This window comes from Mauremys mutica, chromosome 8, assembly GCF_020497125.1.
Source record: "Mauremys mutica isolate MM-2020 ecotype Southern chromosome 8, ASM2049712v1, whole genome shotgun sequence".
NCBI classification, from domain to species: Eukaryota; Metazoa; Chordata; order Testudines; family Geoemydidae; genus Mauremys; species Mauremys mutica.
Window position 1 is genome coordinate 20,507,017 of NC_059079.1, and position 27,042 is coordinate 20,534,058.

The following is a 27,042-nucleotide window of genomic DNA, read 5'->3' on the forward strand; positions in this document are numbered from 1 at the left end:
ACAAGTGCCACATTTTTTCCCACTAAAACTAGCATTCTAAAACTATTATTAGAGGTCCAGAAAAACATATCTAACTCTAGGGAAGAGGATAATAGATCAGTTTAACTCATTGTAGCCAGTTAAGATGCATGTATGATCTGACTGGATAACATTACTCCAGAGTTCCCTGAAATAATCAATATAAATTTACTAATATAAAGTGTCACATGACTGTTTTCCATCAGCCATGAACCAGGATGTTCCTCAAGTAAAAATAATTTTGTAGGACTTTTGAGAGGCTTAAGTAAAGTACATTGAGATCCTTGAATCAATGGCACTGCACACATGCCAGGATATTAATATATAAATTCTACCCCTGGAGCCAGACCCATCCACTGGCAGAATTTGTCTCTCTGCATAAGACATCAAACTAAAATATTGTGCGTCAACATCTGATGGCTGTCCAAGTAGAAGCTTCACAATGTGCAGTGTGAACCTTAATTTTCTGGCCAGTATTCCATCTCTCAGTAAAATGAATTGCTAAGAGCCAGTGAGAAATTGCTGAATGCCTACGTAGTTACTTTTCTACCACCTGGCTTATGATTGTAAAGTGTTTTAAGTGTACCTTGAGTAAGAAAAGCATGATCTAAAGTGGAAATCTTCTTTCTATATCTTTTTAGTTGGAAAGCAAGATGGTTGTATTCATCATTATTTTGTTCTGTTATGTGCATAACAAAGAACTATAAAACTAACGTAGGTAAAGATTCATCACTGTAAGCATGCTTGCAATATAATGCTGCAAAAATTCAGCCAGTAACTGTTCAAAATGACAATTTATACTGTGTACTGCATTTGTATATTTATTTAATTCTCACAATCTTTTTAATTAAGTTAAAGTGCAGAGATGGAGTTTGTTAGGTTAAAAAACAAATGGCACAAAATAATGTTCATTAACCATAATTTAAAATTATGGGCCCAGTTCTCTATTTCATCCAAACTTCACTTGGCCCCCTCAAATCTGTTTTATGCCAAAGGTGCTTTAAACTACCTTTAAGCTACCCTGAAGTTATGGCTGGGCTGGGCCTTAGTGTAAATTAGAGCCCATGGCCCCATATAGCCATTCTGGCAGTCAGAGATCATCAGCATGCTGGTATGCCCCGACTGTGCCCCTTTTCCTTGGTTATGCCCCCTACACTTGAGGCTAGCAAAGAGGAAGGTATAGCAGTGCCAACGGTGGTTCTCTGCCACTGAAAGCTTTTCCTATCCACAGGGAGCTTCCAGAGGATTAGAATGTGTTCAGCAATGCACAGCTACTTGAGCAACGCCAGGATCTGGCCCTGGGTGTACAGTTATAATCATAGCTATCAAAACAAGGATGGCTTATGTTTTGCTATTTAAGCATCTCTAATTTTCAGTTTGTTGCTAATTAAGAAAGATGTCCGATTTATTTAATTCGTTTAAGTTAAAATACAGTAATTCAGCAATCATAAACAAAATGGGTAATAGTTATTAACTGTAAAAAATGTGACTGACTTTTGAGTGTTGGACCACTGCATAATTAAAGATGACTTATAGTGTGATTAATTGATTCAGGATGGTTCCTGCTGAATAATTACATTCAACAAGGACATGTCAATACAATTTACTACTATTTCTCACTTTCCACTGGATCACGTATAGTGGTTTTAGATGCACAAACTACATTAACTGACACAGAAAATATATAAGTAAGGATGTGAGTGTGTCACGAACTTTCCGGAACCTCTATGACTTCCGCAGCTGCAGTGGCCGGTGCGGCTGACCCCAGGACCACCCAACCAGCTAGCCCTGGGACCATCTGCTGGGGCAGCCCAGGGCCAGCTGCACTGGCTGCTGCTGGGATGACCGTAGGTGGGCTGACGGATCAGCAGTGGTTCTGGGGGCAGCGGTGGTCCCGGAGGCCATTGGAGCAGTGGTCCCAGGTGGCCTCAGAGCAGTGGGCAGCTTGGGATAGTCAGACTGTGACACCGGAGCAATGGCCAGCCATTGGGCTCCCCCCAGAGCAGCAGCTGAGAGTCCCAGAGCAGCTAAGATTTAGTCGGGTATTTATAGTAAAAGTCTTGGACAGGTCACAGGCCGTGAATTTTTGTTTATTCCTCATGACCTGTCCATGACTTTTACTAAAAATACCTATGACTAAGATGACTTTAGATCTCCTTATATAGGAGATCTAAAGAGAGAACTCTGAAGTTCAAAAGCTTGTCCCTTCCACCAGAAGTTTGTCCACTAAAAGGTATTACCTTACCCACCTTGTTTCTTCCAGAAAATTTAGATTTTTGCTTGTGGGGGAGGAGCCAGAACCATGATCTATTATCTTTTGACTTCATTTCAGAGTTAGATTGGATATAGTAAATTGATTCACGGCTATACATGGTACGAATCAAAAAGATTTTTGAAAATAATCTTAAGAAAGATATTAAAAGGCCAGTATGGCACCATCAGGAGCTCTTTAGTGACATGAAAATAAAAAAGGAATTCTATAAGTAGTGGAAACACAGCAAAATTGCTAATGAGGAATACAAAAGAATTGCACAGGCATGTAGGGACAAAATCAGAAATGCAAAGGTATAAAATGAGTTTCTCTTAGCAAGAGACAAAGACCAACAGAAAGAGGTTCTATAAATTCATTAGGAAAGATGAAGGAAAGTGCAGGTCCTTTACTTAGTGAGGAAGCATAGCTAATAATGAGTGACATCAAAAAGGCAGACACTGGGCTGCTGGGTTGTGCTTCAGTCTTCACTAAAAAGATAAATTGAGAAGACAAGGGGAAAGAACGCAAGCCAAAACAGGGAAAGAACAGGTTAAAGAACATTTAAATAAGTTAGATGTATTCAATTTGGCAGGGCTTGATAAAATTCATCATACAATATTTAAGGAACTAGCTGAAGCAATCTTGGAACCGTTAGCAATTAAGTTTGAGAATTCATGGAGGACGAGTGAGGTCCCAGAGGATGGGAGGAGGAGAAACATAGTACCTATCTTTAAAAAGAGGAACAAAGAGGACCTGGAGAATTATAGACCAGTCAGCCTAACTTTGATATCTGGAAAGATACTGGAACAAATTATTAAACAACCAATTTGTAAGCACCTAAAGGATAATAAGGTTTTAATAATACTACCCAGGGTGGATTTGTTAAGAACAAATCATACCAAACCAACCTTGTTTCCTCCTTTGACATGGTTACTGGCATAGTGGATAGGGGGAAGCAGTAGGTGTGAGCTGTTTTGATTTTAGTAAAGCTTTTGATATGGGTCCATATGACCTTCTCATAAGCAAACTAGGGAAATGTGGTCTAGATGAAATTATTATGCAGTGGGTGAAAAACTGGTTGAAAGTTACTCAAGTAATTAGAAAAGGTTTCCTATCAAAATGGGAGAACATATCTAATTGGAGGTCCTGTTGGTTTGGGTCCAGTAGTGTTCAATATTTTCATTAATGGCTTAGATAATAGGGTGGAGAGTAGCCTTATAAAATTTGTGGATGACACCAAACAGTGAAGGGTTGGAAGCACTTTAGAGGTCAGGATTAAAATTGAAAACAACCTTGATAAATTGGAGAATTGTTCTGAAATTAACATCAGTTAAGACAAGTGGAAGGTGCCACACTTAGGAAGGAAAAATCAAATGCACGAATACAAAATAGGGAAAAACTGACTAAGCAGTAGTACTGCTGAAAAAGGACCTGCGGCTTATAGTGGTTCACAAATTGAGTACGAGTCAACAGCATGATGCAGTTGTGAAAAAGGCTAAAATAATTCTGGGCTTTATTAATAGGAGTGTTGTATGTAATACAGGTGAGGTATTGTTCCGCTCTGTTTGTCACTGTGAGACTTTAATGTGTCCATTTGTGGGCACCACCTTTTAAAAAGATGTGGACAAACTGGAGAGAGTCCAGAGGAGAACAATGCAAATGATAAAAGGTTTAGGAAAACTAGACCTCTGAAGAAAGGTTAAAAAAATAAACTGGGCACATTTTGTCTTGAGAAAAGAAGAGTGAGGGGATACCTGATAAGTTTTCAAATGACAAGAAGAAGTAATGGGCTTAATCTGAAGCAAGGGAGATGTAGGTTAGGTATTAGGAAAAACTATAAAGGATAGTTAAGCAAAGAAGTAGGCTTACAAGTGCTATCTCAATCACTTTTATGAAAAGGTTAGATAAACTCCCATTGGGATGATCTAGGTATCCTTGGTCTTGCCTCAGCACAGGGGATAGTACTGGATGATCTTTCAAGGACCCTTCCAGCCTTACATTTTGATTATTCTGTGATTACATGATTATGCTAATACATTTACCTTTGACTGCTGAATCTTACAATAATTAAAGTCTTTTATAGAGCAACATTCAAAGCACATTCCACTGTGCGCCCAATCTTATACTTGAAAAAATGTCAAGGACTCATGCTTATTCCTTATTGCCTGTACCTGCAAAATAGCTAGATATACAAAAGTCTCTTACAGTGAAAGGGCTCTGCAAGCAAGGGGAGATGCACAGTCCCCCAGCCTGTGGTATATTCTGCACCAATCACCAGCCCAGTGTCTGGGATTCCAGAATAAGGAGCTGGTGATAACTTGGTAGCAGATGCACATAAATGTTTGGAAATGAAATAGTTTTTTCAAGGTTTTGTTTTTAGTTGGTGTATAAGAGAGGTTACTTGATTTAAGCATTTAGGAAAATAATGTTACCAGGTACTGAGAAGATAACCTCTCAACTATATCAGAAACAATGTAAAACCAGGACAACATGTATTCAATAACTATGCAACAGGATTGGTTGAGCAAGGCTGCCAAGAGTTCAGCTGCAAGTGATCCCAGGTTTGATGCATGACCCTGGGATGGATTGTACATATAATAGTGATTCAGGTACTCTCTGGAGCCACTGACTACTATATTCCAATACCACCCATGAAACGAAGGAATTAGTGATCCCCTGAATCTGATGGAGTTATTGGAGCTACTAGTTAGGAAGGAACCCTTCCCAAATCTGATCCAGAGTGTCAGTAGCTTCAGATGAGGCAGCCTGGCTCAATCAAGAGGAATTTGGGAGCTAGGATTTATTCAGCTGCCAATAGAAGTGAACTGTGCAAAGGCAAAAACAACAAGGAGTACTTGTGGCACCTTAGAGTCTAACAAATTTATTTGGGCATAAGCTTTCATGGGCTAAAACCCACTTCATCATTAGCCCACGAAAGCTTATGCTCAAATAAATTTGTTAGTCTCTAAGGCCTTGGCTACACTTGCAAGTTACAGCACAATAAAGCAGCCCTGGGCGCCCTAGCTCACTCCCCGTCCACACTGGCAAGGCACGTAGAGCGCTCTGACTCTGCAGCTACAGCACTGCTGATACTCCACCTCAGCGAGTGGAATACCGCTTGCTGCGCCCCCACTGGAGTGCTGTGGCACCAGTGTGAATGAGGTGTTGCGTTACTGCGCTGTGATCAGCCTCCAGAAACATCCCATAATCCCCTTAAGTCAAATGGCCATTGTTGTGAAATCAGCTGCAGGAATGCAGAAATGCCCTTTCAAAGCTCCATTTCGGAAAATCCGGCTGCTTATCAGCTCTGAGAAAAAGCAAACATTTACTGTTTGCTTTGAGTGAGTGAAAGAGAGGCGGGGGTGAGGTGGGGAGAGGGGGATCTGAACTTACAGGACAGTATGCTGACACACTCTCAGCACCCCAAAAACCCACTCTCTCTCTCCCCATATACACACAACATATTCCCTGTCACACTCCACCTCACCCCCCATTTGAAAAGCATGTTGCAGTCACTTGCATGCTGGGATAGCTTCCCATAATGCACTGCTCCCAATGCCGCTGCAAGTGCTGCAAATGTGGCCAGGCCAGTGCACTTGAAGCTGTCAGTGTGGACAGACTGCAGCACTTTCCCTACTGTGCTCTACGAAGGCGGGTTTAACTCATAGCGCTCTATATCTGCAATTGTATCCATGCCATTAGGTGCTACAAGTACTCCTAGGTGTTTTTGCTGATACAGACTAACGCAGCTACCACTCTGAAACCTGTGCAAAGGCAGTTAATCCTTGTCTGGAAATATTGGCTTTTTTACTATGTTTGGAAATACAACATACAGAATATATTTATTTGGGCTTTGATGTGCACTCAGACATCACACTACATCATGGGCCTTTTTGCTGCTACCTAGGGAGCAGCAGATAAGTGCTACTTACTGTCTCAACAGGTCCTGTTCAGCATGGTATCCTACAGAAAGCAGCCAGTGCTACATTACATAGCTTACTTATTCAGTGAGGATAGTGAGCAAATGGCTTCCTTCTAGGGATATACAAGAAGTATTCCTGTATGGGCTCAAACCCTATGTCCGACATTCTGAATAGATTTGTGCACCATGTAAGGCTGATTTTCATGTAATTTGGACTGAGAAAAGAGAATGGCAATATATTTTCCAGCCTTTATTTATTTATTTATTGGCTGTGCAAGACACATTGTGCAGGAAGAAGGTGCAGAAATCCAAAAAGGAAGGTGTAAAGTAAAAAGAGGGGGGAAATGGGAAATTTTGAAAAACACAATAAAGAATATTGAGAGAGAAACATGATAGGGTAGAGAACTTTGTTATATAATGGGGATTTATTCTTTACTCATATAACCAATTAAACAGAGATGGACATGAACCAAAATCCTGTATCCAGTTCTCCTCCCCTATATGGAAGCTATATAGGGGAAGAAATTCAGATGCAATACAAGTCAAAATTGTGCAGTTTGGGCCTCTCTGAAAGCAGAATCTGAAATCTGACCAGTCCCTAAATTCAGTAGAGTTCAAAACCTGAACCCAAACTGAGATCCTTGTTTTGGAGCTCAGGTTCAACTCTACAATAAACAAAGTTAACAGTAATTTTAGCAGCATATATAAGAGGAAATAGGAAGAGGGTGACCTTTTTTTGAAATTATTTTTTTACATACTACACACAAACACTTTTTCCCTTGACAATCAGATATGCATGCATTTTCATTCCACCTGATACAAGGGAAAAACACTTTCCATTTACTATTTCTAGAATCGTATGTCTTTGTGACACCCTAGGAAAAGCAGAACATGTTGTTTCAAACCCCTTTATATTGAACTAGATTAGAACTCTCAAGATTCCACTTCAGTAGGCCAAATAGTAGTGTTTAGTCACCTTCTACACCAGCAGTTCCATCTTTTGGGCATTGAAATTGATTTTTCTCATCTTAGCATTTGAAGATCCAGAGTGTGCCCTTTGCCCCATCGCCTGAGAGTGTACAGTGGCACGAACAGCAGAGGAAGTGGAGGCAGCAGCTTTTCGGGCACCAGAAATGGCAGCATCAGGAGCATCAGTACGAGTAGACTGTGTTGAGGTAGTTCTCCTGCACTATACTATGAAACCAAACCATTTTGGTATACTACATGCTGATGGAGGCTGCCTCTTTGTTTCTGAATATTGTGCAAAATATTTGTTCTCTATTAAATGTTGCGTAGTTTTCCTATGTGGTTTAAAGGGGAAAATCCCACTTTCCTTATTTGAACCTCTGCTTAATTATACACTTGGCCAAACCTCTGCAACGTGTTGTTGCACAGCCATGCATTTTGCAGATTAATATTCCTAATTGCCATGCAACCAAAGCAGGCGTTATGCTTTGTTGATTGTGTAGACCTAAGAAATAATATTTATAATAAGAATAATTCTAAATGGCCATAAGAGACCCATGCAAACTTAATGTTGGAGGACAATTACTTAACTTTAATATGCGAACTTCTAGAGTTATTTAAAGTCTTCAGAGACAAATCACTTACTTTAATATTTTGTCATAGTCCCTGATGACATTTATTGATTCTCGATTGATTGTTATTTCAGAGTACAAAATCCTGAGTTTTCCAATTTGCCTAAATTGAAATGGGTGTTGTATTATCACTTTTTTTGTGATAGCTATCTTTATTCACGTGTAAGAATGTTTTCTATCTGATGAAAATTAATTTTTAATTAAACATACTGGATTATCTGTGAAGTCCAGATAACATATATTCAATAATATATAATGCATTAATTTACACATGGCTTAGCTTTATACAGTACATACACCATCTTATACTGTATAAATCAGTGGTTTTCATTTTTGTCATTTGCAAACCCCTATAAAATTTCAAATGAAGATGCGGATGTCTTTGGAAATTTTAGACATCATATCATTGTTCTATGGTAACGACAACCTTTTGCAGACCCCTTAAACATAGTGTGTGGACCCCCAGAGGTCCATGGACCACAGATTGAAAACCACTGGTATAAATGGTATATATTGCTTTGAGGTTCATTTTATAGCTGATACTGGCTTCACATGTAATTTGTTAGTTGGTATGCAAATAAACTGATGTGTGAGTTTTACTGGGTGTACATGGTAACACTTTCATTAGTACTAGTTAAAATATAGCTACACTGCATTGGGAAACGTAAACTAAATTGCAGGTTTTACAAAGTAAATTTAAAATTGTATCATGAGATAATTATAAAGTTACACAGTAAGTCCTAAAGTGCAAGGACCTGAAGGGAATGTATTTTTGATTGTGAGATCATTAACAAATTAAAATCTATACAAAGGTGGTATGAAAACAACTTACATATTATTTGGAAATAATACATCAGCAATAAAGGCAACATTGTTGCTTTTGGTTGCTTTTCATTTCCCAAGCAATAATGGCTTCCATTTATCACTATCTAGCACAAAAATTTCACCTTGTATCCAGCTGGACAGGAAAATGGTGTATGTCATACCCTAATTCCCTATATTTTAACTGACAAAAATGACAAGATATAGCAGGTATGCATTAGTTCCATGGCAATTATGTTGTATTTATTACCAGATAAATGTAAGCTGTCCTGATATATTGATTCTCATTCATGATTTTACCACATTTATAGATGCTGTTGTTTTTCATGAGTATATATTGCTTTGTATGTGGAAAAACTTGAATCTAGTGAAAAGTATGTGTTCTAAAGGCCAAATCCTTCTTGCCATAATCACCATTTTAAGCCTATGGGAATACTCATCATGACTAAAGTGACCAGGATTTGGCCAGTAACGTGGATGTTTGTGTTTCTATTAAATGTAAATCTGGACCAGGTTTGCAGCTTATTTAAAATGTTTGGGGTATGACCGCTATGTGCAAGCTAACAAAGACAATCAAAATAAACATCACAAGGGGATTAGCAATTTCTTAGGTTTACAATAAAATTTTATATTTAATGCCAATGACTTCTACCACTTGAATCATAATTTATGGAGTGTGAATGTGGTTAATATCACTGTAATAATTGCTGATGTTTCATCAACTGTAAAACAAACATTCCAAAATACTAATTTATTTAGTTTTTCACATAGTTTCAATTTTACAGAAGTCTGCTTTCCCACTGCTGTGTATAGGAGTGACATGCCTGATCCTCTGCCTATTGAAGTCGATGGCAAAACTTCCATTGACTGCGGAAGCATAGGGTCAGGCCCTCTTGTATAAAGCTGACACTTATTTATGAATTGAAGAATAGACTCTTTAAATCTAGTGCAGCCTGGATAAACATTTATGTCAAAACTTTACTAAAACCTTTGTATACAGTTTAAGTCACAATAATTGCATGAGATCTTCTAAGCAGTGAGTATTAAACTAAGCATTAGTCTTGAGTGCCCCTTTACAATGCCATCTTTGATGTAGTAACCCTCATTAGAAATTTGATTAATTCTTCATACAAGAGATATATAATGATTATATAAAATAACTTGTAAATACTGCAAAGTACAATGAATATATATAATTCCATTAAGTGCAATAAAATTACTATATAGCATTGTGCAATATATTTTTATATATTATAAACCAGTGGAAATTGTCCTGTCACCTCTTTAAAAAACCTATAATTTCTTAAGTTGTTTGCTTGACTATGGTCATCACTAATTATGCAAAATATTGCTTAAACGGTATATTTCTGAGCACATTTTGCAATAATTTTATGCAGAAGTTAAAGTTCTAGAAAACAAGCCAATTTTCAAAGACATCTTTATTTGAGACTGAAAATAATGTACAATAAACATAGGGTTTTTTATGTATACTTTTGCAAAACAAACTAGACTGTAGAATTAATTGCGCCTTTAAAATATCAACTTCATCTTACTTGAGAAGAGTTTATGTTAAACATAAATTTAAAAAAATATAAAAATAGCATATTGCTATTTATTTGCTGGTGCCAAGTTAGCAGGTATTTTTGGAATGATAAAGGTATTTTTCCTTGGAGCATTTTTTGTCAGCATAGGGCATGATGGAGCATAATCACTCACAATTTTTAATTCCTTAAATATTGAATGGTAAAGGTACAGAAATAATTACCTGTGAGAAACAAAATTTTATATTAGAATGTAATATTAACTGTCAATGGAAAATTTAAGAGCCAAGCATTTTCTCTTTTCACATGTGAAGGCATTGTACTAAATTATGTATGTACATGTATTGTATAATACTGCTGAAAAACTGTAATGGCAAACAAAGGCATGTTACCAGGTAGTGTAAATAACTGTATGCTTGGGATACTAATTTTACATTTTGAAGTATGTTTCTATGGAAGTAAAAGCCTTTGTATGATATTAAGAAATGAAAGATGCTATGAGGGAGGTGTTCAGAGAACTCTCATAATTCACAAAGGTTGCATTCATCATTTTCAAGGTCATTCTGAGAGCTTGTACAGTATCTTACTGCTTGAGGGACTGTTAATCTGTATAAGGGCTGAATCTTTTTCATATGATTTATACAAGATGCTTCCATCCACAAAGGAATAGTTGGCAAGATGCTAGAAAATTAAATGTAATCATTATTCAGAAACTAATTCCAATCTTGCAGACTCTTTCTGCTAGGGTAGCTCATACTAGTCTGAGGAGTTCCATTGATATCAATGGGATTCCTTATGGTACTAATGCTGTCGTTAGTATTGAAAACTTGCACCAATGTAACTAATGACAAAATTCTGATTAAACTAAACTGATTTAAACATATCTACACTAAAAGTGTGAACTGGTATAACTAGATCAATTATAAATTGATTTAGGTAGACTAGTGCAAATTTTCTAGTTTAGACAAGCCCTTAGGCAGTTGGGTATAGTGAGTTACAACTCATCAGAAAGCTAGTAATAATTGTTCATTGTTTTCATATTTATTTCTTTTTTTCAAACTCAGTACTTTCTGCCCTTTGTTTAATTGAGTTTCATTTTCCTGGATATGTGGATTTCGGTTAGATTTTACATGACATTTTCCTGTCAGAAATACAATACAGTGAGAAGTCCGGAGGAGGAGAGGGGATGCATTTTTAGATGGAATTTTCTTGCAGAATAAAACTGGAACAAAATAATTTTGGGGAGGGGATTTAAAGCACCCATTTAATCGAGATGATTTCATTACCTTTTCGTGCTTTGTTCTGTCTTGAATGACTCCAACTTTTTGTCAAAATAACCTTACCTGTTTAATGTGGAAAGGTACAATATTTTCATCACTCCTTCTGGTTTTAAATCAGTTGCAGTTTTAACAAGTGTGCATTTTAAGAACAAAACTTTATTAAGGGACAAGTTGGAAGTTGGGGGACAGCACAGAACAAAATCAGTCTCACCCTGCTGCGTAACTAAGGGCTTGTCTAAACAGTGTGGCAATGTGCTGTATGGAGTGGAGGGTGATTTCTAAAGTGCACTAATGTGTTACTCATTAATTGGTCCCAGTAGACCCTGCTGGTGCACACTAAAAGTTCCCTAGTGTGCTTTTATGCAGTACTGTTTGGAACAGTACTATGTTAAAGGGAATTAGGGAACTTTTAGTGCACACCAGCAGGGTCTATGGGGACCATAGTGGGAAGATGAAAGAAATGAGAATGTGAGCTGTAACAGTGATATGCACATCCTAAAATGCTGAGTGATCAACAAGATGTAGTTGATTTGCAGGTTTAAAGGACTGGCGGAGAGGTGGGGGGTGTCTGAGATTTTACTAATTTGGAAATGAAGAAAAACAGTAAGAGAACAATGAAAACGTAGAAGAAAACCATATGGAAGGCATAGAGGTTAAAGAAACAAGTGAAGATGATTTAATAATATAAAGACACGTCCTACAGTCCTTGCTCTGGTGAAAATTCCAATAACACCAGAGTCAAAGGACTGCAGGATTTGGCTAATACATTGAGGCTTCCGAACAAATGGTTTAATTAGTCTTGTATTGATTACTTTATCTTGCTTAACTCCTTCTAAATTTGAAAATGCTGTAATTTATATATTATACTGTAAGTGTAATGTAAAGGCTCATGAGCTATTCAGCTGATACATGTGTGGGGAGATACTAATTTGATTCGCTGCTGGAGCATTTGTCTCAGAATCTAGAGCAGAGTAGGCAAACTACGGCCCAGAGGCCACATTCGACCCTCCAGATGTTTAATCTGGCCCTCGAACTCCTGCTGGGAAGCAGGGTCGGAGGCTTGCCTCTCTGTGCACGGCTCCCGGAAGCAGCAGCATGTCCCCCTTCCGGCTCCTACGCATAGGGGCAGCCAGGGGGCTACGCACGCTTTCCCCGCCCCAAGTGCCACCTCTGCAGCTCCCATTGACCAGGAACCACAGCCAATGGGAGCTGCAGGGGTGGTGCCTGCAGACGGGGCAGTGCAAAAAGCCACCTGGCTGCGCTTCCGCATAGGAGCCGGAAGGGGGACATGCCGCTGCTTCTGGGAGCTGCTTGAGGTAAGCACACTGGAGAGCCTGCACCCCAATCCCTCCCATGCTCCAGCCCCTGATTCCCCTTCCCGCCCTCCGAATCCTTCGGTCCCAGCCCAGAGCACCTTCCTGCGCCCTTAACCCCTCAGCCCCACTCCAGAGCTCGCAACCCCAGCTTGGAGCCCCTTACCGCACCCTGAACGCCCCATTTCTGGCCACACCCCAGAGCCTCAGCCAGCGCCCTCATCCCAACCCCCAATTTCATGAGCATTCATGGCCCACCATACAATTTCCATACCTACATGTGGCCCTCTGGCCAAAAAGTTTGCCCACCCCGAGCTAGAAATACACTTCAACAACTTCTCGCTGTAAAACATTAATTACTGTATGTTAGAGAGAGATTTGTCTGGCTTCAGGTACATGTTTGTACAGCTTCTATCACAATGGAGTCCTCATCCATGACTTGGGTTCATTGGCATTGTGGTAGTACAAATAATATAATAATAATATTATGTGCACAGTAGTATCAGAATTGTCACACTGATGTTCATATCCTGACTTAAATGTATGACCCTCATGTATGAGGTTGAAGTTATGCTGAAGGCTGGAGTACAATAGGTTAACCAAAGTGTCTGCTTAATTACAGAAATCTAATTAAGCAGATAGCTTCTTAAACTTGGTAGCTGAGCATTTGCTTATCTATTTGCTTCTCGCTTTACCAACCTCTTCAAAGAAAACTGATTTATTATTTGTTTGTGACAGTTGCACATTCTACTAGAAAAGAATAGTATTTATAAAAAACTTTCTATGAAATAAAAAAAGGCCTTGTCTATATTTGAAGAACTTAAAAATGAGATAGTTTCATATTAATAAATGCATATCAATATTTTCTATCTGACTTTCAGCACAAGGTCAGGTAGATTGCCATATTTTAGATTTAACCTCTTTGATTACCGAATTCACTTCTCATACAATTAGCGTGAAAAATGTTGACAGTATAGTGCGCTATCCATTAGGACTTTTATCATTCTATTCTTTTCCAGTTTAGCCACTAATTACCAATAATCTTTTAGTGGTAATTTCCAGTGTGGTATAAAAGGATGGGCACATCTATTGTTAGTAGGAGTTATGCATTTCAGCTGTAGTACGTGTCACTGAAAAAATGTACCCAAATATAAACCCTATTACTTCTTTAAAGGTTTGTTTTATACTTGGTATTGATCTTCCAGAAAAGTAAATGTATCCTGTAATAACCAAGCATTACAGAGATACACTTTTATCTCTTATTTAATAAGTAGCTTTTACATTTGCCACATATTATACGAGATTACCCAATAGCACGTTCTATCAGAAGATAAAAGCAATGGAAAATACCATCTTGATTTCCATTGAAACATCATAGTGAGAACAATTATACCCATGTGTAATACTTTATTCAAGCTTGTAATGGAACCCCATTTAGATGATTTTACCAGTTAGATTTGTAGATCTGAATTATTCTAAACATTTCTGTATTTACTGGAATTGATGTCAGGTAACATATAATTGATATTCATTTGTACAAATATATTTTAAAAGAAAGAAATAGAAATTAGCTTATACCAAAACTCCAGAATTAAACACTCGAGAAATTCAGATCCAGCTCTCAACTTGGTGACTAACCTGTGGCTCTCCAACCTCTAAACTTTGGGGAGATTATGAAGGTCGAGACCTGGGTCTATCTCTTGAATGCATGTAATAATCCAGTTATGCTCTATATTAGTAGATTACCATGGTCTATAACTTTACTGCCTATTAATTAAAAAAAATTATATTCAGTAACCTTTTGTTTTTTTGTAGAATTGGAATGCCTGTTTGGGAGTATTTCTCAGGAAATGTGGAAGACATAGGCACAAAAATGTTAGGATATGCTGCATACTGGAATCACCGTTCCCTCCCTCCCCCCTATTTCCTGGGGTTGCAGGAAGTAAGCAAACAATCCCTAAACAAAATGTAGTTTACTTCTTCTTTAGCACCAGGCTTGCATTTTGGTCAGGGCTGGGGTGAGGGTAGAGTGTATGTGGGAGTTGTGGCTCCACATACTGCCTGCCTCTCTTGATATCACTTACTTGTTGAGGAGAGCTACTTCCAGTGGCTGCACCAAAGGGAACCCAGAGCCACAATTTAGGTATCCTTAATCTCAACTGCACAGATGGTTTTGGGGCATGGCCATACTAAAGGAATGTCTACACTTACTGGGGATTGATGCTGTGGCCATCGATCCACTGGGGGTCCATTTAGCGGGTCTAGTGAAGACTCACTAAATCGACTGCAGATCACTCCCCCGTCGACTTGATGAGAAGTGTAAGGTAAAGTGATGGAAGAGTTTAGACACCGCAATAAGTCTACCTAAGCTATGTTGGCTTAACCTCACAGTGTAGACCTGCCCTAAATCTAATTTTTAATGCATACAAACTGCTCTGTAGTCTGATTCAGTAGTTGTGATTAATATAACTGACGGAAACAAACAGTGAAATAGCACCAAGTTTCTATGGGATGGGAATAAATTTTGGTCTAAAATGAGTTGTTTTCCTTTTTTCATGAGAGGCTAAGGAGTTCATACCTCTATGATGATGTTCAGGCTGCGTGCAGACTCAGAAAGACAACACTGCTTTGGCTACACTCAAGTCCTCTACATTCCAGGCTTAGAGAGGGATTGTCAGGTGTCTTTTCCCCAAATGTACTGGAATATAGGTGTCTTCATCTAGGCTTAATAAGCACAGTTCAGTCAAGTGTGATGTTTAGAGCCTGGGACTACCAGCCAGTGCATGCCCCCAGGGCCCACCCTGAGGCACTTTTAGAACCCGTGGGTGTTCCCCCAGGCATTGGAAACCCAGTTGCAATGATCGGTGTTGGAGGTGTCAGAGAGGCAGTTGGTAACAATCTCCTGCCCGTGCGTCCTCTCCTCCCGCCCCCGGACTCAGAGTAAGGATCTGAGCAAGGTGTCTACCAGCACCTTCTGGCCTTGGATGAAGCTCCTCCCCCTTCCCTCCCCTCCTCGTCCTCCTCACCCAAAGAGGCAGTGGCAAGACCATCCAAGACAGTGCCTCAGGACTCTTTCAAGGCACATGTAGAGCTATTAAAGTGGGTGGCAGCGAACCTGGGGTTGGAAGCAGAGAAGCTGATGGAATCCTCTGACACCCTCTTTGACATTTTGGCCATGGTGGAGGAGTTCCTGGCTGTTCTAGAGGAAGAGAGAAATGTGGCAAGAACCTCACTTCAAACAGCCTCTGACGTGGCAGACTCAGCGGCCGGGTCCATCATTACGGTTGTGTCAATGAGACAAGCGTCATGGCTGCTATATTCGGGACTGTCAATGGAGGCCCAGTAGTCAATTCAGGACCTAGGCCTGTTTGTGGAACAGACAGTCTCATGGTTACATGGGCTTTAGGACTCTAGGGAAAGAGGTTTAAGCCACAGCAACCTCAAAGACCAGGAGGCCAAGCCCGACCAGAGCCCTACCGTAAAAAGGGCAAGGGCTACAAGCACCATCAAGGCCAACAACCAGCCTCTTCCTCCTATTTGGATTCCGCCCACTACCCGCCTGGAAGCAAGCAGGCGTTTTGAGGGTGTGCCCAATGGCAACTTTCCAGTCTGCAGCCAGGATCCTGCATCCCTTTTGTTTTCAAGCCACCTGTTTCCTTTCCTCCCTGCTATAACATCAGACTAGTGGGTCCTCAGCACAGTAGTAGTAGGATATAACCTCCAGTTTATTTCTATTCCCCTCTCCCCCCCTTCCCCATCCCTTTTCATGGACCCAGTTCTTCTCCCTGCAAGATCTCGACAGTGGATCGCTTTCTGATGCCACCTGATGTATGACTTTCCACCTATCCTGCTTATCAGCAGGACCCTCATGAAGATAAAAAAGGATAAAGCCAGAGTTGTCATGATCACCCCGGCATGACCTTGCCAGCATCGGCTTGGTGTGCTCGTGGACTTGGCAACAGCGGCCCTGTGGAAACTTTGTAATGAGTGGAAAAAATGCTAAGTCAGTCTGGTCTGACCAAGATATTGTCTGCACCTACCAATAACCAAAAATAACTTCGATTTCTTCTCCCACTGCTGTTCATAAGTTACTCAAAAATTTTTCTACCTTCTTTTGAAAATCTTGTACCTAGTTTTGAGGTTTTTTTGCTGTCTTTTGTCCTTGTATTTAATATCAGTCCAAAAGGTGCATACATTATACTGCTACCCTCACTGGAGAATCTTACAAACTCCATTTACATATTATTTTAAGTATCTTGGGCCTTATTCATTGCTGATGTAATTCAAATGGCTTTAACAGAGTCAGTTTTATGCTTGGGATGACTCTGTCCGCTCTACAATAAACAATACAATTCAGGCTGAAATCCTGGGCCCACTGGGTAGGTCTACACTGCAGCTTGGAAGGTGCCATTCCCAGCCCAGTAGACAGATTCACACTCGTGCACTAAAGCAGCAATGTGAACATTGACACTGGAAGCAGCCTGGGTAGTTATTGTCCTTCTTACCCTTTGGACCTTTTCTATTCTCTTGCTGTGTAGAATGGAGCTCTAAATTCCATAGCCTGAATGTGGCCTAACTTTTTTATGCAGTGCTAGAAAATAAAATCTCCCAAATGCATTCTTATTCTGCCTTTTGTCACACTCAGCTCCTTCTGATTTTGTGAAATTCACATAGTTTAGTTTAAATATACATTTCAGTGATGTTTGTTACCTGTATTTGAGGGGTAGGGGGGAATGCAATGTAGCACATAACAGGAATTTAAAGGATGGGGGCTTTTTAGGAGTAGGGTTTTTTATTTTTTGGTGATTGGTTGTTTTTGCAGGGGTCGAGTAGGAATTACAGTTGATTTATGCAGGACCAAGATAAATTTGACCTCAAATCTAGAATTTTACTGTGAGTGAGTGTCTTGCCTTTCATAATTTGCAGCTTCATTGACTGAGGTAGAAGGTGTTTTTCATGGTTACATAGTGATTAATCACAGATGTAAATTCAGGTTCCTCCTGATACAGTCCTTTACCATACTCACTGTGGTTGATTAATTATTAGGAGGCATAAATTGGTTGACCTGCATACCTCGTATTCTTGATTTTTCGTTGCATTTCACAGTGTTCCAAAGAAGGTGAGCTGCTTTGGTAGGCTTTACTGTTCCATGTCTACACAGTGCTGCAGTACAGGCAGCAAGGAGCTTCACCACCCTGGGGAGGAAGTCAGCTATGAGGGAATATGGCACGTTTTCCCCCACACAGATGTGGGATCTCTACTTCCCTTTTGGATGTCGTGTATGCCAGGGAGTGCACAGAGGAAGAAATATCTGTCCTACATTGCAATTGTGCCCTGTAGTGGAGCAAAGCTCAAAGCGGGAGGAGCTCATTATGCTTTCCCACTTCCTTCGTGCACCCACAGAATAGCATAAACAATCCGGTACAATCTGGTAATTTTTAGTACTTTCCTCCATTTCACTGATGTACCAGCTGTCTGTTGATCCCTAGAAAAAATGTCTCTCAGACTTTCTAGTGTAGAAAGATAGAGACAGAAAAAGAATAAACTGTTATAATATGCTTCAAGAATATTAAATTCTTGCCCAATATCTTTTATCTAATGAAGAACATCTCTCTTTCTGTATAAGATTATGAAGTTGCTTGCACAATACTTTGACATGAGAGACAGCCATATTTGGCCCTGAATATTATTTCACTATTAAAGTGGGTCTTTATCTAGGGACTGGCAAATCACCAATACATTTAAAAGACTGTATATGTCTTAGGCTGTTTTGTCTCCTTTCATTTTGGTTAATCTCTTGGACAAGGCTAATCACATCAAATCCTCTATTGAGCATTGTTGCTCTTTATGTTATAAAATAGCAAATTACACTAAATATCTAGTAGGTTTCAGGTTTCACTCCGTAAATAAATGTCGCCACTAGATATCTTGGTACAGTGCATAATTGCTTAATTAAAAATTGTGTCCTTGAGTTTGAGTGTTTACATTGATTTATTTAAGATAATAGATCAGAAAAAATCCATAATATTTTTCAGTGTAGCTGTTTAGTTATGGCAGGAATGAATGATTAGTTTCAGATTATCAATAAAATGTAAATGTACAATAACAGAGTAATCTAGTAATGTTATTACTGTATATCCCTTTTCTTTTCTCACTCCATTTCCTCCTATTGTTTGTTATATGTATGCAGGGCCAGAATTGCCTATGAGCAGAGAACTAGTCTCAGGCTTGTGCATTACTTCAGGCCAATGTAAGCCCTCAAAATAGGGTTTAAGTGGGAATTAATTGTTACATAGACTCTGTGCTGCTCCTCTGCACACAGATGAATTTCAATTTCATTGTGTCATGTCTGAAATTAGACTGCAAACCCCTCTTGGGCAAGGACCATGTCTTTGTACTTTTTCTATAAAGCCCCTAATTCATTTTTGGGGGTTGTATAAATAATTTTTTTTAATTAGAATTGTGAAAATATATATGATTAAAAAAATACTTGGGTCAAATTCATTCTTGGAGTGACTCAGGTAAAATCAGTAAAAGTATTCAATTTGCTCCCTTTTGGCTATCTTTGTATTAGAAGTAATATTTTTTGCTTCAGGAACTTAAGCTAATATGCCTTAAATCTGAAACAAATTGTATAGACTCTGCTCTTATATCAGTGTAAATCTGATGTAACTCAATTGAAATCCGTAGCCTTATCTGAGGCTTAATCTGGTTTAACAGAGCAGAATTTGGCCCAAAATTTCAAGGTAAAATTCTCACCTTACATATTTTCCTTGTCTGTTACAGGTCAATGCACAAACTGACACAGCTGGAGAGGCTTGACCTAGGCAATAATGAGTTCTCTGAGCTGGTAAGGAAAAATGTTTTGGTAGAGTGTGTGTGTGTGTGTGTGTGTGTGTGTGTGTGTGTTAGACCTTTTGGCATGGAGAATTAAATTTTTAACTTAAAAGATGTTTTGGTCCTGGGCACATTTATTAGTAAAATAATGAATTTGCCATGGCTCAGAGGACTGGTAATGGAATTACAGGACCTTTCAATTCCAGCAAGCTGTTTGAAATCAGGTCAAAGTTGGAAGTGAATGAATATCAATAACAACTAATAGATGTGGGAGGCCTGCCAATATGTGAAATGAATTGGTGATCCCATCATAGGTACTTTTGAACAGGTGTTAATATTTCCAAAGCTAGAGCCACATTTGGCACTATGTGGCATACTTACTAGCAGGGGTAAACTTTTCAAAAGCACTTATGTGACTTAGGAGCCTAAGTCCCATTGACTTTCACTGAGGCTCCTAAATGCCTGTTATTTTTGAAAATGGGACCTAAGTTACTTGAGTGCTTTGGAAAATTGTACTCTCTCATTAAAGAGACAAAGGACTAATTTAACATCGTCTATGGGTGTGTTTCTGTAATTTCAGGGATGAGGCACTTTTGTGGGGCAATGTGAGGAAACTTAAACTGATCTTCTGTTGTGCTTATTCTGTAGATAAATAGAGGAGCTATTAATCCAGCACATTTATCAGGCACTAAGTTCCTTCTTTCTATCAGTCTGTCTTAGCTATTTCTATAGTACCATCACACTAATACCTAAATTACAACTTTTTATAATATGATGTATTCCCACTTGTATGTGTAAAGCAGCTAGCACACAATTGACATTATATAAATAACCATTAATATTTAACAGTAAACAATGTCAGCTTGGTCATCAGCAGTGGACTTCTAAATAATATTACATTCCATCAATTAAAACAATAAATTCTAAATGAGCTGATGAATAACAAATTATTCAGCATTTTGTGTTTGGTGTTCTAAAGTTCAAGAGAGGTTGAGGCCACTTTGCACCACTGCTGCCTCATCCTCTGTCAGACTTTCAACTGCTAGAGATCTGTCATGGTCCAGGCCTTTGTAAAACAGCATGTTTGTATGTACCAGAATTTTGGGACAATTTCATCTCTTGTGTATGGTGTTATCCTGAATTAGCTGCAGTAAGCCTATCTGTGAGAAAGCACAGAAGTCCATTAAGCTGTAAGCTTTTTATTTGAAAAGTAAGATTTAATGTTCTTCAAAAACAATTTTGAAACTGTCATTGATTAGGATGTGTTTGCTCTTTTCAGAAAGTCCAAAGATATACATAGAAAAATTTCTTTATTTGGATAATGTGCAGCAAAATAGATGCCAACATTATTGTCTGAAAGAGATGTACTTTATTTCAGAAATAAGAAATGGATCTATTAGGATGGAAATGGTAAAAATTTCTGGTTGAGTGAAAAATGTGTTCACTTAATATAATGGGTAAAAGTGAACTCAGGACCCTATATCTGAAGTTCTCATGGTATATGAAAAATCCATTAGGTTGCATAGGTATAATAGAACAGGATTTGACCCATTTCCTCCAATATAAATAATTTCTGAAGAACTGCATGTGAAGTAAAAATTGTCATTAATCATAAATCCAGGTAAATTCTTATTAGAGAAATCGAGTTATAAGTCTGTATGTTTAGTTGCATGCACATATCGTTGGCACTGCAGTGCAAACCATCCATTTCTGACTGGCATGCATAATATGTTAAAACTAATTCTGAAGCATTAGTGACATTACTTTTCACTACAATGGAGTGCTCTTTTGCATAATTGTATAAATCACAGAACGGGAGGAGGTTTTAAAAGAAGAAAGTTTCTATCAGATATATCATCAGAATCACAGAGAGGAAAAAGAAAGGTCAAAATATAAACAGTTATAGTATATGAGAATTTTTTTAAATGTATGATCAGACATTTTTAAGTAATAATAATTGTAGGAAAGGGGACAGGAGGGGAGAAGTTGCAGGGATTGTGATTGTTGAAATCATCTAACATTTCTCATGGAAATAGGAGTTTCTTTCTTGGAAAACATTTCACACTAGCTCTAGATTATTCTTTGTGGGTGACTTGTCTACCTTTTGAATATCCAACAGTCATTAAGGTTCCTCATTCTGGACTGATCCAAGCCAAACTGAAGACAATGGAAAGACTGCCATTGACTCTAATGATCCATCATCTTTGATTAGGATGGCGTTTGCTGTCATTTTATAAAAACAAACAAAACTTTAAAATAAACACTCATTTCAACGTATTTGAAACATCCACTAGCATCCCAATGTCCCTATGTAGCAGCATGCTCAATATGATTTTCTTTCTTGATTATTGTAAACATCTTGATGATTATTGATATATACAATGTTTAATAGGAGAAGATAGTTCTTTGAGATGAAGCAAGACTGTATAACCACCCAAACCTCCCAACCCATTTTCAGATAAAACTCACCTTTTCATATACCATAAACGTGTCTCTAGCAAAAAAAAGTGGTTTGTACAACTCCTTCTCTTTTAAAGTTCCTCAGGTAAAAAATATGGATTCAAACCTTTGAAACAGGTTATACATCTCAAAACAAATTACTATTAATTCATAATTTGAAATATCTGTGTAGAAAACATTTGTAAAAATCAGTCTGTTTGAGGACATTTCACTGACCCCTCCCCCAAAGATCTACATTCAACAAATAAACTGCATGCTATCAGAGCTGAGCAAAATTCAGAATTTCCATCTCATGGGAAATTCCAACATTTTGACATTTGTTTTTGTCTCAAATAGGAACAAAAAGTTGTAATTGTAAATTTTTTCACTGATTGGAAATTAAAAAAAAATTGGAATTTTGATTGAAATGAAACATTTCTACATTCCCAAAATCAAAATGTTTTATTCTGGTTTGTTGAACTGATCATAAACAGTTTTGGGTCAGTTCAACATTAAAAATAATTTTCCTATTGTGGTATAGTGTCTCATGGGAGTTGTAGTTCAGGATCCCTGGCCTGGTGCCATTCTTCCCTGTAGGTCAGACTCCCTGGCTGGACTATGTTTTTTCTTGTGACTTCTATAGTGCACCTGGTCTTCCAGGGAGCCTAGCTGATTTTGGGTGGCTGGCCTTTGTAAATGCAGTAGGTCCAGCTCTGCTGTTGCAGAACAGATGCTCCCAGCTGGCCTTGTTAAAGGAGTGGGGCTGCACCTGGGGCTATAAAAGGTTGGAGGGAGTTCCAGCAAAGGACTGGATATGAGAAGGAACTGGCTGAGGGAGAGTGAGTCAGAGAGAGGTAGGAAGCTGCAGGAAGCAAGAGTGTCAGAGTCCCCTGGGTGGGAGGCAGTGAAAGCCAGAGAAGCAAAGAATGAGCTGAGGAACTGATTTTGGTTGCTTGCGTAAGTAGGAACAATAAAAGCCTGCCTAAAAAGAAGACTGCAGGGGTAGTAGTAAGCTGGGGAGAAGCCCTGCCTTATGACACTGGCTAATAGGGGAGGATGGGGTTCTGAATGACAACTTCCATAAGGCAGTGCACTGATAGGGCAATGCAGTAAAGCATTTCAGGTCAGTTCAACGCAACAAAATATTCCGATATCACGAACTGACCCAAAACAAAATATTTCTTTTTGATTTTTCCTGATGGAAAATTTTTGCAAAATGTACAAAAATCAATACTACAAAAAGACAGATTTCCTATTTTAGCAGTCTAGTTTTAAGTGTAATAAAAAAATTAAGTTAATGAAGTTAGTTTCATGAATTAAATGTTGCCCAATCTTACATGATGCAAGTATCTGAAGCCTGCTAATAAAGCTGATTCTTGATTTTTTTTTGTTTCCACAAGCAGTAATTTGACTAAAAAGCTGAAGTGTGTCTGAGACATATGATACTCAGAGAGAAGGTCTTGCTATCACTAAAGTCTTCTAGTCTTAAAAAAAGTGGATCCTTAAAATTATTGCTCAGAATGAGGATTTGGGAGATATAGGTAATTCAGAAGTGCATTAGGTGCTCCAGTAGCTCAGCAAAGTGTACACTGTTATGCTGCCCTCACTGTTAAGACTGTATATTATGCCAAAAGCAAAATTTAACTAAAGCTCCAAACTAAGACCTAGTCTTTCAAGTCAACACATCTATCTTGAAGCTCCACAATCCTGACTTCTGTTCTGTTTCATTCAGAAATTACATTTTGATAGCTGACAATATTCTAATTGCATCAAGGACTCCTAAGGCCTTTGCATCCATTTCTACTGAGATTTCCTATACCGTTTGATAAAGAACAATAATGTATGTAAATTAAAGAACTGTACTGCTTAATTAATTTTTATTTCTGAAAGTCTGATGTAGATGATTAATATATTTATAAAGAACAAAAGAGGACAGGGAAACCATATGAAAAAAAATACAGAATTAATGAGCGTGTCGATTACACTATTTATTTTTTCTCTAGCCTGAGGTTCTGGAACAAATACAAAACCTAAAGGAATTGTGGATGGACAATAATTCACTTCAGATGCTGCCTGGGGTATGGACATTTATATTATGTAATTATTTTCTTGTAAGATATAATGAATAAGTGTGTGTGTGTGTGTGTATGTGTGCGCGCATAGAGGGATTATTTTCATTTAATAATAGATGGAGATCTCCATCATAGAATGTGCTATGAAATAAAACAAAACATTTTAAATGTTGCATTATTTCACAATAATACTGAAATGAGAAAATATTGCTCTATAGTAGCATTGAATAATTCTGTTGAATCTTGTTTTAATATGTGAAAAATTCCACTTTATTTGGTTTTTGGTCATACATTTGTAAATTGTCATTTTCTTAAACTATATGTGTTTTTGAATGCTAGAGGAGTAGTTGTGTTTTCCTGTCAGATGGAAGGAAAATGGATGTTGATACATCTGGGCTTGGTTAAGCTGAAAATAACTTCTATGACAGATGGGCTATGGAAGCTTGGCGAGCATTGTGGATTGCACTACCCCAGAGGCTGTTTGTCAGGGTGAAAATCCCCTCTCTTCAGTTACTACTGGGATACCTCAGTAGGCTTTCAATGCTACCTTCTGAAGAAAAAAAACCCTCTTATTCCACCTAGCCCAATTGACCTATTTAATGGGCAGACACTTGTGAATGGTCTCATGGGGAAAAAAAACTGAGTATGCTCAGCGTCTTTCATACATCCTGATGTAGGAGAAGACACATCCATGGCTTACATGTACAATCTGAGGCCTGAATCTCCTCATGATTCACTCTATGCTTTGTTGTTGTGGCACAAAGACACTATATAGTGTAACATCTAGAGAACCAAATCCTGCATGCACACTTCTAATTCAAACAATGTACCCATTAAGCCAAATTCTGGCCCTATCTGTTTGTGCTCAGAGTCAAAAACATCCTCACAGCACTAATCTACTCAGTGCCTGCAGATACCTCAGTCTCTTCTCAGAGAGCGTCTTTCAGGTGCAATCAGATGGTCTTTATGTGGCCACCTCTCCAAGAGTTAAGTCTGTAAAATCAACCTCTCCACTCCAGCTGGGGCCCGATGAATACAGATGATCCAGTGAGGGGAGTGGAGTTTCATTCCCAATTGTTTCATCCAGGGATATTGAATGGTATGTGCAGAAAAGAGAATCTCAGCTGACCGCTCTAAAATGGACTGAAAACAGGAATGGGAACAGGGACTTTGAGAATGTTTCCTCCTCTGCACCTCAGGCCAATCCATTTCTCTCACACTGGTGAGAGACAATGAGGAGTGATGATGGTGTTCCAGAGATGGGAAGCTACCCTCTGCCCCCACTTCTTTACTAAGCCCAACAATCCTAGGAACAGCTGGCCAGTTGCAAAGCTGAGTTACTTGGCAATAAGAATTCCCTGCTTGTACAGGAAACACTGGATGTAGTTTATTTAGGTCACAACTTTATTCTTAAATGTCTGTGAGTATCTGGCAGATTAAAGTGTACAGTGCAGGTAATTCTATAATCATTTCAGTATATCCCCAGGTGGCTTCTGTCAGCCCTCCCCCTTACCCAGCCAACTTGCTGCTGGGACCTCACCATTCCCCCCACCTTGTATGAGGGTTAATGGGGGACTATCGAGGAGGGGGGCTTTAGGTCCATGAGTCCACCCTTTCTGCTCCTTTAAAGAATATCTCTTTAAATCCTTTACCAATCCATTTTATTTGACCACTGTATTCCTTCATTACAGAGTACATGCGCTGCCCCATGTTTATATAATGAGTTGCAACATCATAGCCTAACTCCCCTTTCATGTTTGCCCCAACTAAGTCCCCCTGAACCTGCGTGGGGAAGGTGAAAAAAACCCCAACCCTGCTTCATCTTGGCCAGTCAGGCGGTGAGAGAAAAATTCCTTCCCAGCTCTCTGGAGTGACTAGCGCAGTGCCCACAGTGGATCCTGACAAAACCCAGTATTTCACCACTTTCACAGGAGGGAGGGTGGGTGCTACTCCAGGTAAAAGATGGCTTTTCCTGCACTGGTATGAACTTATATAGTCTCCCCTCTCTTCTGGTCACCTGAGGGGGTTGGGTCAGCGTCCCCATACTAACCTGGTCTGTAGCTCTCTAGTCCTTAAAGGGGCGCACACTTTTTCCAACAAGCAAGACAACAGCCACAACTGCTTAATGTACAGGGAGGTCATTTGTACTAACAGGACTCTACTAGGAAGCTAATTATCCTTACTGCTTAGACTAGGTTCTAAGTCAAAACCAAGTTGGCAGCTATGAGATCAAGTGTAATACATCCTGTATACATTTTTAGAAACATTCAGTAGAAACCTACTGGTTTATCTCGAGATAAATTATGTCCAAACTTGCTGAGCTATTCTTCCATTTTTACCATATAGTGCATTTCACATACTTAGCAATGTGAGAATTGCCATATCAATGGCCTACACAGCCCTTTTCCTATTTCTGACAGTGGCCAGTACTGGGTGTTTCAGAGTAAAATGTAAAATCTCTATTAATGAACAACTATCCAATAAGATGCAGTCATAGTGCAGAGCTCTCTGCAACTTTTCCTTGGCCTTTCCAAGTGCTCCTCCCTCAGCAACCATGCCTGGGAGGAATCCTGCAGTTTTCCCACTCTTAGACTGGGGCCAGGACTACAGTACCCTGTGGGTGTTTTTTTAACACAATAAAAGATTTAGACACAATAAAAGATTTAGACACATACGTCTTACTTTTAGGCTTACGTAGGCATAGCTAATTACAGACACCCATACCTCTGAGGAGTGGGATTCAGACTGCTTCCCAGCAGTTTCTGCCTCATTCTTTGCCTGTTCTTCAGGGACTGCCCCTTTATGTACCCCAGAGTTCTTTGTTTCACTTTTTCCCACCTGGATTCCCACTCCTGTAGTTCAGCATGGTCTGAAGTAAAACTTAAAAAACGAGTGACACCTACATTCTCCTTTCTTCTTATGTGGCATCTCCATTATTGGAGGTTTGCA

The 27,042-nt window shown here is 39.0% G+C and overlaps 1 protein-coding gene across 1 annotated transcript in view; it reads left to right on the forward strand.

The window, feature by feature from the left end:
* LRRC7 (leucine rich repeat containing 7) overlaps window positions 1-27,042 on the forward strand; it is a 352,531-nt gene that overhangs the window by 209,364 nt on the left and 116,125 nt on the right. Inside the window, exons 9-10 of the mRNA XM_045028890.1 lie at window positions 19,532-19,595; window positions 24,025-24,099. Of these exons, the coding sequence (XP_044884825.1) occupies window positions 19,532-19,595; window positions 24,025-24,099 (139 nt within the window). The remainder of the gene's footprint in view (window positions 1-19,531; window positions 19,596-24,024; window positions 24,100-27,042) is intronic.